Source organism: Daktulosphaira vitifoliae, unplaced genomic scaffold (genome assembly GCF_025091365.1).
Source record: "Daktulosphaira vitifoliae isolate Bord-2020 unplaced genomic scaffold, ASM2509136v1 Scaffold_3, whole genome shotgun sequence".
Taxonomy (NCBI): domain Eukaryota; kingdom Metazoa; phylum Arthropoda; class Insecta; order Hemiptera; family Phylloxeridae; genus Daktulosphaira; species Daktulosphaira vitifoliae.
In genome coordinates, this window is record NW_026099574.1 from 13638961 (window position 1) to 13653905 (window position 14945).

The following is a 14945-nucleotide window of genomic DNA, read 5'->3' on the forward strand; positions in this document are numbered from 1 at the left end:
AAATTGTGTTTTGTATTTTTCAATGATCTACGTCATATTGTGGCGCAACCTATCGGAGCCTTTTAAAAAGCAATTGTATAAAAGTAAAAATTTAAAAATCCAAAGTTTTAAATTTCTGATATTTTTTAAATAAGGACAGTTTTTACTTGGATGCCATCCTAAGTAATATGATACATAAAAATAAGACAGAGGTTAATTTCCTAATAACTTAACCCTAGTACACTTAATATAAAAATTACATAACAGATCTTTTTTTAATATTATTTTAACGATAATAAATGAATAATTTTCTATGAAACGATTTTTATAATCAAAAAGAAAATTATTCACGTATACATTAATTGAATAATAGATTTCAGTAAAAACTATTGACTGTGACTGTTAAGACCAAAGACCAAAGAATTTTTGCTTTAAACCTTCGTTTATAGGTTTCTAAATTATACATAAATGATTTTGATGATATAGTATTAGTAAATATGGTTTGAACAATATCAATAAATCATTAAAAAACTTTTTATTTGATTTAAAGTTCGGAATGTTTCACTACAATGCTTTGTATATAATAGTGAAATAAAAATTTGTATTGTATCTAACTTTGATCACAAAGGGTGAAACTGTTAAATCGGATTTCTTTAGTGTTTTTAATAATTAAATATAAAATAATAAGTGTTATTCATCGAATTCACTCCATTTCTTTGATTATTATAAATTGGCTTTTAACGAGGAATCGGGTTGCTTAAAGTATGACCCGATCAAGTGTCAGTAAGAGCGCGAATTGTCCAGTTCCAATTTTCATTAAAAATAAGACTAGGGCAAATGCCCAAGTTACCAACCGCCAGGCGAAGCCCCAGTATATGATTAATGTAAGGTTTAAATATTTACTTGAATTATTAGAAACTCATAATTAATTTATCTAAATTAAATTATATTCAGGAACTGAAAAAATATTTACAAAAACTATATAACTGTACAAACAATTGAATTATTATTCTATTTCATGGTAATAAAAATTGAAATGAGTTCAGTAAATAATAAATGAGCTCATACACAAAAGTGTATTAAATTGGCGAGGTCTTTGCACTTATCTGGCATTATCTTTTAATACGAAATACAATTATATGAAATGTCTTATTTCAGCTAAAAGTTTAGAACTAATTTGAATTGAAAATATTTCTAAATAACTTCAAATCTGATTTAAACTAAAAAATATGAAAGGATTGTATATTTTAACATAAGTAACCACAAAGCAATAAATTAAATCAATAAAATCAGTAATGTCTCCAATAATTAAAGTAAATATTTCAATTGTTTTTATTTAGTTATCTTAGGAGTTATACAATTATAACAGTGTCAAAAGTAATATTCGGTTTAATTGACTCCAAAAATTAAATGAATTTTAGAGCCGAAAGATAAATATTGCAATTAAAATAACTGTTGTTTTTTAGACAGCTAATTTAAAAACGTTCTTAGTTTTTGTTCACTATATGTTACTATAAAATATGTTACAGCTATATATGTTTGTAAATATTATCTATAGAAATCTATACATTATGATATTGTAACAAAATAACGAATAAAAAAACTTAGTATTAATAAAGTTAACAAATAAATTACTACAAAATCATATAAAGTAATAACCAATTCACAATAATCACGTTAAAGTATGTTTCTTTTGGAAAGTAGCCAAAACATTCTGGACAATGTATTAATAAAATCATTGCGAATGTATACTCCATTAAGTAGTGTAAAAATTAAAAATAATCATTGACTTTATCTCATGCAACGAAGCTATAAATAATTGTAAGACTTATTAATATTTCGGAAAGCGATTATAGTTTTTAAAGATATATTGTTTTAAAATAATAAATAGATTTTATTTTTGGATAAAATTTTTGGCAATTAAATAGTTAAAAGTGGCGCCCTCTATCAGATGAACATTTATATTATAACTGTTATACCCCTTTGAGAAAAACTATATCCAGATGATTTATCTTAAGACACGAACTGGTTAAATTTATATTTACAATACAAATTGTATGATTTAGTAAAAATAATTGCTTATTTAGTAATTTAAAAATTTATTATAAACCAAATAACATACATAGCATATTTCAATTTTAATTTTACTAAGGTATTTCATTTTAATAAAAATTCAAAATATAAAATTTAAATAAAATTAAAAGTGTTTAACAAAATTTTATTTAACATTATGATGTTTAATAATAATTAGATTAATAATGTTAACATATGTACTATTTTTTTACCATAATTTTAAATATAAGAATATTAACTATAGTTTTAGCTTGGAAAACTAATTATATATTTCAGTTCATTTAAACTAATTCTAAAATAAAAATTATGATATATAAGTTATCTACCTGTATCATTAATAGAAGTTGGTTCTGTCTTGACAGAACTGTACTTGTTTTGATTCATATATAGTTCTGCTGAATTTTGACTCGCATTTGAATTGAACTGAGGTACAGGATTAAGTAGTTTTTCTGGAAATAAAATATTAAAAATGTTTCTTATTGTAGACATAATAAAGAATTTAAGGTATACTCAAATTATTTTGTCATAATAAATAAAATACATTTATATGTACAAATATATAGAACCATTAATTATTAATGTATCATCTAATATTAGTTTAGGGTAAAATTAAAATTAAAATGCTTTATGCAAACTATTAATAAATTTATTGAACAACATATTCTTACAAATGTTTATTCAAAATAATATGATTATTATATTAATTAAATCATCTTGATCGTCATAGCCAAGCATCTCTATCCGAACTATTTAGAGTCTGCCTTAATGATTTGACAGAATTTCCATTAGCTTTGCACGTGACGCAATTTAACTATGGTTGAGGAAACCGATATGAAAAAAAGATGTGTATCACTGTTAAAGTTCCCATATGGTCATCCATCGTGAACCCAAAGTAAACAGCGCAGCTGAATATTAGTCCTAAGACGGCGATTGAATGATCCACTGCACTATACCACCCCCCTTATAATATTAACTAAATGCCTTTTTAAATATTTCCCTTAAAAATACATAAATTTAATTTAAAAATACTTAAAAAAATATTTAAAAGTTAAATTAAATTAATTAAAATATTTCACTTAAGCAATAGCGATGTATGCATTTTTGGTAATTTATAAACAAAGCTTCTGGAGCAACAGTAGGCAACAAAATATACATAATTAATATTGTGAATCAACATTTAACTATTAAAATTAAAAACATTTATCAATATCATTACTTTAATTTTTTTTTTTTTTAATTTAATAAATGGTGATAATCAATTTTGTAATTTATAAATTCCAAAAATTAAAAATCAAAGAAATAAAATAAAAATATTGTATTTTTACAATCAAAAATGTTAAATATTTCATTTAACATTATTTTTACTTAAATACAACAAATTTTGTCTTTTATACTTAGATATAATTTTTAATGATTCTATAAAATAGATATGATTTTATTTGGAAATCAAATTATAATACTATTATAATAAAACAATTTTTTTTTTTACAGCACAAGTCAAAATAAATTTTAGTATAAGAAAAACACAAAAAAAAAAAACAATAAAATTAATTTTGTTCAGTAAAAAAACATTAAGTTTTATCATACAACAAAAATATTACAGGCGTATTAAATTTAGAATTACATTGTATGGTTAATTAAACAATACCCATCTAATAATTTAAAAAATACTTAAATGTTAATATTGCTAGTATAGTCTTTTAGTATAGTTTTATTTTACATTTAAAAAAATACTTTATTTCAAGATAAAATTTAAAAACAATTTTTATTATTTATTTAAATGATAATACATATATTATACATCTAGTTTTTTGGTCGTATCATATTTAAATACGCAATATACAGCAATAGTAATTATAATATGATAATTAAGTATTTCACATCAATATTTTTTACTAAATAATATAGACACAACATAGATAATAACAAAACAGTAAGTAATAACTTAAGATAAAAAATAAAAAAAGAACTTTGTTACCCTACAATTAAGACAAAATTCACTACTTAAGTTAGTAATTCATTGTACCTTAGTGTATAGGTATTGGGTTCGATTTCATTGTTCTGACCATGTAGATTTTTTTGTTCTTTCTCGTATAAGTTTTAGCTTTTAAGGAAAAACGTTAAGCATAAATAAAAAAAAAATAAAATTTATATAATTTGTAAAAAAACAATTTTAATGCAATTATCGTTTTGAGAATATAATAAATAAACATTTTCAATGATTTTTCCCGTGGAAGGATGATAAGAATACTTATAGAATACGACCACTCTGCCAGTCGTAATAGATGACATGAGAATGAGGTTACGTCAATCTGACAACCGATGTAAAATTGTCAAAAAGTATGAGGAGTCCTGAACAATACTTAGAAGAATTGTTTAATCTGGTATGTACGCGGTAACACAGGTGAGAGGAAATGAAGTAGTTAGAGATGTAGAAGGCCTAAAGAATAAAGTGTTTGATAACAACCGAAAAACTAGTTCGGTAGCAGGACTCGTGTATAGGTGAGAAAGACATATACAAAGTAAGAGTAGTTACGTAGAATGTTGGAACTTTACACTACACTGGTAGAAGTAGAGAATTAGTAAAAGTATTGAAGAGGAGAAAAGTTAATATTTGCTGTGTGAAGGAAACTAAGTGGAAAGGAAAAAAACCAAAGGGAAATTGGTGAGGGCTATAAAATAAATACTTAGGTAAGATTAATACAAAAAATGATGTAGGGATAATAATGGGTGATGTGTACGTAGATGATGTGAGAGATCTTGCTAAGCGGAAGTTTAGAATCAGGGTGGCCGATCCCAAGTAGCTGGAATAAAGGCCAGAAAAAAGTAGCAGAAACTTTTTCAAAATAGATTTTAAATATAAATTTTTATCTAGAGGAAGTTTAAAGAAAACATTTTTTACTCTTTACATTAACACCATTCATTATATTATTATTAATTTTATGACTAATCAATTTTCGGAATTAGGCAACAGAATTGATTCAGCTTTTTTGTCAAATATGTTATATTTATAAGAATACAATTTTTCCTATATCTGAACTATATCATTTTTCGAGGCCAGATAATTAGCAATTTACAAATTATACTCTGTTGTAATGTATATGTATTATAGTAAATATTAGATTTATAAAAAAAAATTTAATATTTTCTTATCGTAATAGACAATTTTATCATAAAATAATTTAGTTATATTTAAGAACAAATTAAAAAATTATATATGTTAATAATTAGTTATGTAATAAAAATTAATAAGAATAAATAATGTATATACTTATATTTATTATATTACCTGCTAAGAGAGGATTTGCAGATGTGATGTTGAGTTTCTTTCCAGCATTTGTGCGTTGCAATTCTTGAAGTAAAGCAACTGCTGCATGATTTTTGTTCCCTGATGTCACAACATTATTATTGTTTTCTTCCTAAGATGTAATTCAATAAAATTTAACTAACATACAATAAAAAATTAAGCATTAAATCGTTTATTTATGTAAGGCGTTTAAGGTAGGCAACTTATTATGACTGTAAGTAGTAGCAAAAAAACTTTCTTTTAAATTCAATAACAATTTCAAACGCTTTATTAATTTAAATAAGTTTACACAAAGTAACTTCGTGTAATTAAAAAAAATGCTAAAATCGATAATTATAGTTCTTATCTAAATTATTTGAAATTAAAAACCATTAATTAAATACGCTATTGGAAACAAATAACACCTCTCTAGAACCTTCAATACACTAGAGATTGTCACTTTTTTTTGTTTGATATTTTTAAGTATTACTTATCATTAAATTACTTATTGTGTATATGATTTATACCTTTATATCACAGTTGACAAAATCAAAAAATTGTTCAAGAAATGCAGAAGAGTCAGACAATTGTTTAATAATGTCCTCATCGCCAGTTGTACCCGTAACATTGACATTTTGTCCACTAGGTGTGCTGTTTAAGGCATTGTCAAATTCACTTGATATATCCGACTGGAGTAATTCACCTAAGCCGGATACCTCGTTACTCTATAAAAATATATTTTATTAATACAAGATTTAAAATGAACTTAGAAAAATTAACTAACCAAACATTCGGTAAAGTCTTCAATTTTAGTTTCAGCCTCTGGACACCAGAGGAGTACGTCGTCCATAAAAGGCATTGTAGTAGAAGGCTTGCAGCGGTCTTCTACAAAACCGGTTGAGGACAGGGGCAGTCCTGGTGGAGCTGGTTTTACAAAAGCCAGATTGACGATATGCGAGTCCCTGACCCAGGCGGTTTGGATAACTATATAAATTATTTTTGGTATTAGTAAAAAAGAAAACAAATCAATGGTTAAGAAACCTCCTCTTTTGGGGAAGGCTTAATGGTTTAAAAAAGCAAATATGTATATATATATTTATAATATATACCACTATATGTATAACTTTAACGTGGAAAATCTAGTTGTTTATAAACCAAGTAAAAAAATATATATATGTACAAGGTGATTCTTTTGACTAGCGTTGAAAGAATCACTCTGTATATGCTTGATGTAACATTTCATAGTCCTAATTATAGAAATGATGTTATAGATAAATAATTTTTATGTAAACTTAGAGAATTGTTAAAAATAAATTAAATTAAGTTAATCTTCCTTTTTTATTTATTATAGTACTATTATAATAAATAAAAAACAATAACTTAATATTATATAGTTTTATTAGATCAAATGCCGTAAAACAATCCTTATTGTGTATCTTCCATCATATAAAATGATTACTAAAAACAAATTTTGATGTTTTGTATTATATTTATATAACAATATTGTTTGTTGAAATAAAACTATAACTGGTTGATTATTTGTTTGGTTAAAATAAAGTCGTCCTTGGGAAACAATAGTTATGGTACTTCCAAAGATTTTCAATACTTAAAAATAAAATCTATATTATGAATATTACATGACATTATAATCAATATTCATAATTATATTATTTTGTATATATTTTTACATCTATTTTATACACGCGGTACACAATAAAAAAGGTTCTAAATAAACGTGTTTAACAAGTTATGTGCTCTTATTATAAACCAAACGCAAATTTGAAATAAAAATAAAAATTTGACATTTATAATAAATAATAGTTAAGCGTATTGTTTCTAGTGTTCTATAATTTATATATATTTTCCAAATAACCTTACTAATTGTGTTTTCAAGTTATCATTAACACCTTACTATCAAATTTATCATACTATATAATCTTAAAATAATTTCATGAAATTTCGTTTATTGTACAAAATGTATTGTTTATAAATTATGAGTTTGTCTTTAGATAAATCAAAAATAATAAGAAACAAATTAAATATAAGTTCTTTTTAATCGAATTAATAAAAATAAAACTATGTGTGAAATCTATACGCTACAAGAATCAGTTATATTGAAGTCATTGTGATCTACTTATTTCATTATAAGAATTAATATTTAACTCAATATTAGTAATTTTGAGACCAGCGCCTTGTGGAACTTTACCCTCTGACTATTCATATAAGTAAGATCAATAGTTGTAAAGAATTTCACAGGAAATTAAATTGGTAAGTGAACCAAAGGCTAGTATCTAGATCGTTATTACACGTACTGTCTATTAGGATTTTGTGTTAATTTGCTGTAATGTAAAGATTTTAAAGAAATAATAATACGAATACTTTTGTTAATGGAGGACTGAGTACGAGTGCAATGGGGTAATCGTCTCCTGGACCGCCATTTATAAAGCGAATGGATGGCGTAATTAAGCCAGCTGTATCTAATAAAGAATTACGTTTAACTATTATATTTTTTGTTAATCTTTAAAATGTTTGATAATATGTATTGACAAGCGTTGGATTGTGTATAATCTGGTTTATTTGATGTACCATTCATGAAAATTTTTAATTATTATGGGTAATTTTGACTTCCAGAGTGTTAAATTATTTTTTCAAATACCATTTTGTTTTATCGATTTAACATTTTTTTGGAGCGAACATGACTGCCAAAATTTATGTGCCCCCTGGGCCGTTGGCCTCCCAGTCTGCCTCTGATTAATTGAATATTTAAAGGATTGTGATAGGAACAATATTAAAAAAAATCATAATAAAGAGATATGTTATATTAACCAATATTATTGATATTATCTAAGAAATTACATTTAATCCAAGGCCATTTTGTTTCTTACATAAATATACGTTATAAACACAATATTGAATGAAGGCTTTTATTACTAAGATCATCATATAATACGTTAGTTTCACAATAAACATGGAAGTGCATAGTACTATTTACACAAGTGTACCCACTTAACATATATAACAAACATTTTTTTCATATTCAATGTCGATATTTTTATCAAAGATAACATTGAAAAATATTAATATATATTTTATAAATACCACTATCCAATTTCGAAGAAAAATTAGTAGTCAATAATTGATTGCATTCAATTATTTTTTATTTTTTGATAAAATCTACCAAACGTTATAAATTATAGAAACACCTACTTATTACATGGATTTTAGACAATTATATAGTTGAATAAAAAAATAATAATGAATGTGACTTTGTATTCTCCGCATATCAATATTTTTAAGGACTTCAATGTGTTAAGTAAGCAATTAACAGAAACATAGAAGTGTTATAACTATTGAGCTATTATATAGATACATTTAATAAATACATTTATGTATCTATATCATGTATTTTTTTCTCTACGTGGTGCATTAAGAGAAGAGTGTTTGGTAGTAATCGAAAAGAAAATCATACATCAAAAATCTTAGGGGATGATTATATTTTATAAATTAAATTAAAAAAAAATATTTCTACAGAAAACTTTTAACTCTTCAAATAGTAATTTATTTATTTTTTATAAAAAATTCACTAGAATTCTTAAAATTAAACTTAAATAGATCTATAAATTTATAAAAAATATAATTGTTATTTTTTATGTATTTTTAAATTTAAACTATACTTGAGTTTGAAATACTTCCTCGGTAAACCGAATAAACAAGCTGAAAGTATATTTATTATTTCGGTTCTTAAAATCATAACGAAAATTGTTTTTAGTATTCAAATAAGATGTTTACGGTTTAAATCAACAAAACATCAACATTGAACAATGAAGTTTATAAATTTTATCAAATTGTTCAACATTAATTAATTCTTCGTTGTTAATATTATCGTCAATGGTCAGCAAAAATTATTATTATAAACCGTTTATACAAAAATAGAATTCTTGGCATACCAATAACTTACCCTTAATTCATAACGAATCTTTTTAATGTAAGAAAATTTCTTTAGCCATTATAGAAATATTAAAGATTAAAAAAGGTATTTTATATAATAATAAATAAAGAACATACATAGGTCAGACTGATAATATCTTGCTATTCTGTATAATAGTAACTTCATCTCATGATGCTTTTTGAGGAATTCAATAAAACTCTATTTCATCAATGTATAGTAGTATTTGATAAAAATATTTCTTCTTTATTTTATGATATTAAATACTCTAATTTAATTTTATAAAACAGAAATGATTATACCTAATTCAAATTATGCTATTTGTTCTCAGAAAACGGATTGCATCTAATATCACGGCTATACATTTATATCACCTATCTAATTTGATTGTTAGTATGGAAATATTTTTTTTTGATGACATAAAAAATTATTTTTTCTAAAATTTATACTAATAATAATTTTAATAGCTCGAAAAAAAAACACGGTTGGAGACCTTAATAGAGGTCTCTAAAGTAAGTTTTCGATACTGTTTATATTTTGGAGACAATAATTTCAAAAAATTATCCATATATTACATTTTTATTAATAAAATTATGCATGTGGTAAAGGGACTACTAATGTGTCAATTTTTTTCTGACTGTTGAATAGACTATATAATGTACTTCAATTTTATAATATATAAAAAGTCATTTTTACCAACAGTGTTTTTTCACTTCATTATTGCAATAAAGTTAAGGTATTTTTAAATCTTTTTTCCTTGTAAATACAGATAAAGATAATATTCATGATTAGTTGAACAATACTATTTAATTCAAAGAGTACAATGGCGTGATCCCTTCATCGACAATGATATATAAAAACCTTGTTGACTTTTTTTTGTTGATTATTAGCTCAAAATAAGTAAAAAATAGTTGTAAAATATGTTTATAGTAGCATGTCAATTAAAAATTGTTTTGTATCCCTCCCCTCACCAATTATGAATTTTTAAATACGACCTTGAGTGAAATTTCAGTGGAATTATTAGTGGTATAAGTCAGTTAATTTAAATAAATTTCATATTTAACATATAAATGAAAAAAAGAACTTTCGAAATAATGTGACTTCATAACTTGTTGACTTAAATAATTTTTATGTAGTTTAATTAATAATCTCTGTACAGTAATTTGTAATTTAATCTGATTACTAAACAAAAGTACTTTACTCATAATTGAACAGATTAAATTGTTTTTAAGAATAAGATGTGGCTTCAATTCTAAGGCATTTGGAGTTATAAATATTAGTAATTGAGTGGTTTAAAATAAAAAAGTTACTCCTTATTGTGTAAAAATAAATTCATTATTTCTTGTTAAATTATTTAAATTAACTACTACTATTAATTAAAACGATTTAATTATATAATAATATAAAATGAAAATGATAGTTTTAAAATTCCATTATCTTAATATTTGATGAAAGTACGGATCTAACCCTTATTTAAGCAAATTTTTTAATTCAGGTATGAATAAAAATTTTTCTTGGCACATTAGTCTAACTGTATGTTTAAAAATGATATGTACATTACTAGTTAATTAATTTATTTGATTATTACTAAATTATCATAAAAATAAGCCATAATTCATTTACTAATATTTTTATTTTATTATATACTTACAAATTCTTTAAATAAATTAAATAAAAAGATAAATTATTAATAATGGGAAAAGTACAATTAACTGGAAAAAAGATCACATAGAAATTTAGAGTAAAATATTTTTCCAATATTACCTTCCGTAACTTTCTGTTCCTATTCTTCATTGTCTGTCGACTCTTTTCCATTTGACTTTGAAAAACATGTTTAACTAAAAAAAGAAATGTGTAAGTAAAATTATCAGGCAAAAAATTTTAACTATAAATATTATCGTTCTCTATTGGATGATTTTAACGATTCGTTTAAATGATTAGTAGAAAAATTCGTGCATAGATGCCGTTTATATCTACAAATTTCAATGGTTATGTTTTTAAGGTTAACGTTAGAAATATTTTTTAATAATTATCATATTTTGAAAAAATGATAACCGACTAATATTTTATATTTTTTGTAATTGCAATTACTTAATGTAATTTTCAATAAGTATAATATATAATTTATAATAAATTTAACTTCTTGATACCAAACAAATAGTTTATAAGTACTTGTTAAAATTTATTTCTTATTAAATAAAATCTGAATATTAAAGTGAAAATTTTCTATTTAACTATATAGTTTAACTGTAGAATATTAAAGTTTAAACATATAAGACGGAATGTCCTCTGGAAGTGATGATGCAGAACTTGATATGTTGTCTCCATTATTTAATCCAATTAAAGCATTATATTCAAGTGAAGTAAAGGTGCCCAGTACAATAGCACCAATTTATGATAACATATCAAAGTTTGAATTAACTCCTACTGGAGAAGTCCACATAAAGCCACAAAGACCAAGGGTAATATTTAAATCTGCTTTAGTATAACTTTTTTTTTTTAATTTAATTTAATTCATAGAAACAAGATGAACATGATGTTAAAGAAATAATGGAAAGAGATCTTAGCAATGGTAAGTTACACTGACTTTATATAGTTCAATTAATAAATTTAAACATTTTTTTTTAGTTGCTGGAACGTCTCAACTTTCTCAAAATGACCGTATAGTAAAGCGTAGGCGAACAGTTTTGGTACGCATGTCTGAAATAACTAAATCTAAAGGACCATTATCTCGCATAGCAAATCTTTGTTATAGAAGACAGCGAGCCAAAGTCTATACACGATCTGCTGCTTCAGTTCGAGGTTATTGTGAAGGATATATTATTGCCTTTGATAAACATTGGAATTTAGTAATGGACAATGTTGTTGAAACATGGACGAGAAAAAATAAAGTCAAATCTTTAGCTATAGGTAAGAAAGTTATTATTTAGTTGTTATAAAAATTCTCAAATATATGTGATAGTTGTTTTTATGTATTATACAATACAACATAATGAAAAATATTGACTGAATTTTGAAAAAAATAATTTTAATTACATAATTATGTTGACTTGTATAATAAATTAAAGCTTTAAATAATTTAAAATTCATTAAATTTTAATAATACACAATTCTATTTCTTCAAATATACTTAAAATGATAGAGTTAAAATAATTATACTTTGTTAATATTATAAAAAATATTTTTTATTTATTTAATAAGCAGATATATTGTACAAAGATTAAATGATTTATAGTATGATTTAGTGAAGTATTTGTATAGGGTTTATTTTAATTGGTTTTATAAAATAATTTTATGTTGTAAATATTTAAAAAAAAAAGTAATTTGAAACAATTTTTATTGTGTAAACAATAGTATAACAGTGAGTGTTATAAATAAAGTTTTTCTGAAAGGTTTTTTATTTTTTATTTAAAATTATGCTAAAATCTTTATGTCAAGCATATAAATGTAGAATAAACACTGCACCTTCATAGTATATGCTGTAGATGTTATTTAGACACCTTCAACACAAATACTTACTAGTGTTTTAGGTAGAAGAGTTTCACTTTAAATTTAACTTTACCTATGTTGAAAATTTCTCAATATAAAAAAAGTCTGCCAGTAAAGGAAGTATAATTTACTTATTATCCTCCTTAATAACAAAATATAACTTAAATAAATGTTTGATTTTTAAATTTATAATATAAATTAAAAAATAATTTTTAATTTAAATTTTAAAAACGTTTAGAAAAACTCCTTCTTATTCTCTTTATGCTTTAATGTTTTAAATATTTTAAACAATCTATGAGCCTGCATTAGAATTGTGTTATTGAACTTGAAGGCTGCCTTTCATAAGATCACTAAACTTGTTTGAAACTTCGTAAATATTGCCTTGTAATGTTGACTCACCATATAAACTTATTGGTTTTAATTATTTTATTTACAAGGTAACACGTTTAATTTCCGGTTATTTTCGAATCATATTTTGGGTGTAAACGAATTTTAATATAAAATTGTTGTTATAAGGTTGATATCATTAATAATATTAATTAAGAAAATATTTATTTAACCGACAATCAATTTGTTACGGCGTAGTGAAATAAATACGTTAGAATTATGAAAATATTTGTAACGTAAAAATACACAAACAAAGTATTTTCAAAACATAAATATATTTTAAAGTTCTATAAAAACGGAAGAGCATTTAGTATCTTAAAAATGTATTAGTGAATATAATACGGCTAGGTTTTAATTCGACTTTTATGAAATTTTCGGTTATGATTATTTATTTAGTATCTAAAATATTATTTGTCAATATATCAATGAAATATCTATGTTAGTTAAATGAAAGTATCGCTTAGATTTATTTTATTTGTTGTATTTTTATTACTTATTTATTTAATTATAAAGTGCATAACTATAATTTTTTCTTTCGATATACTTTTTGTCACACATTCCGCTGACTGCCATTAGGCTGGTTTATAGTTATTCAATTAATGTAACTATTTTATATCATTATTTTAATTGTAGAGTAATTTGTACGATCAATGTTTAAATTGATTGTACATTTGAATCGCAACTCTGTAGATATCGTCGTTATTTGACGGTCATATATTAACCTTACATGCAAGTACCTTGACAGTGTATAATATTCTATGTGCTGGCTAGACGAATTTGTTTTGTATAAGTAGATGATCATATTATACGCCAATTAATACACTTGGTGACCTTTTATAGTCATGCTTTTTTTTCGTTTACAAAATAATATAAACACGTGTATTTTTTTTGTCATAATAATGATTTATAACAATGAAACGGAGTTGGTTAAAATTAACTTGCTTTTTATTATTATTTTATTTATAGGTAATATGGTCCAATTGGACGAAGCCCCTAAACCGTACAACGTAGTCAAACGAATACGAGGGCGACATGTGTGTCGAAGACAGGTACCCAGGCTGATGATTAGAGGCGAACAAATAGTTTTGGTTGCCAAAAGCAATCCATTGCTGAGCTAACAGTTAATTGAATATTGTGTTATTTTATAAAATGTGATGACTTAAAGAAGAACGCAGCTATAAATTGAAAGTTGTTGCGCTCCAAATGTAAATAAATTTATTATTACATTACTAAATTAGTCAAATGTTTTACTATCATTTTGTATGGTATGAATAATTTTTTCCTATACATCACAAGTATATATTTTGTCGTTCTTGAAAATGTTAGAAGTGTTTTTATTTTGCATTTAATGATGCGATAGACCAAAAACGGATTTTAAAAATATACTGAACGTGTAAAATAACGGTACTTTCTCTTCAAAAATTATTTTATTCGTGTTGCGCTATAATTTACTGAAAGAAAAAACCAGAATCCACCTACGACTATTACCACTGTATTGCCATTACTACTATTACTGCAAATAATGTTGTGCTGTTTGATCTTTACTACGGCCCTCTACAGTGAAAGTAAACGAAAAACTTTCACTAACTTCTCCGCATCGACCATAACTGTTTTATAATATCATAACGGTATGTTGATAATATGATAAAAAAAATAAAGGATAAAAATAACTAAACACATATACTTAAGCTTTAGAGAAATAAAGAATAACAATTAATACCTTAGAGTATATTTTAGTTACAGTAGATAGACTAGCTATTATAGCATGTTCTCGTCTTTTTTCGA

General features: G+C 24.1%; 2 protein-coding genes across 3 annotated transcripts in view; one reads left to right on the forward strand and one right to left on the reverse strand.

Moving 5' to 3' along the window:
* Nucleotides 1-14945, reverse strand: part of LOC126902741 (ecdysone-induced protein 74EF) — an 82944-nt gene that overhangs the window by 55312 nt on the left and 12687 nt on the right. For both annotated transcript variants that reach the window (XM_050680339.1, XM_050680340.1), the window contains exons 2-6: nucleotides 11049-11122; nucleotides 6123-6322; nucleotides 5866-6063; nucleotides 5342-5471; nucleotides 2379-2501 (exon numbers count right to left, since the gene is read on the reverse strand). In XM_050680339.1, coding sequence (XP_050536296.1) covers nucleotides 2379-2501; nucleotides 5342-5471; nucleotides 5866-6063; nucleotides 6123-6197 — 526 coding nt within the window. In that variant the 5' untranslated portion in view covers nucleotides 6198-6322; nucleotides 11049-11122. The remainder of the gene's footprint in view (nucleotides 1-2378; nucleotides 2502-5341; nucleotides 5472-5865; nucleotides 6064-6122; nucleotides 6323-11048; nucleotides 11123-14945) is intronic.
* On the forward strand, nucleotides 11348-14460 carry LOC126902752 (U7 snRNA-associated Sm-like protein LSm11). The gene is made up of 4 exons (XM_050680352.1): nucleotides 11348-11746; nucleotides 11805-11856; nucleotides 11913-12194; nucleotides 14127-14460. The coding sequence occupies exons 1-4, from the start codon at nucleotides 11567-11569 to the stop codon at nucleotides 14276-14278; spliced, it is 666 nt and encodes a 221-aa protein (XP_050536309.1). The 5' UTR covers nucleotides 11348-11566; the 3' UTR covers nucleotides 14279-14460.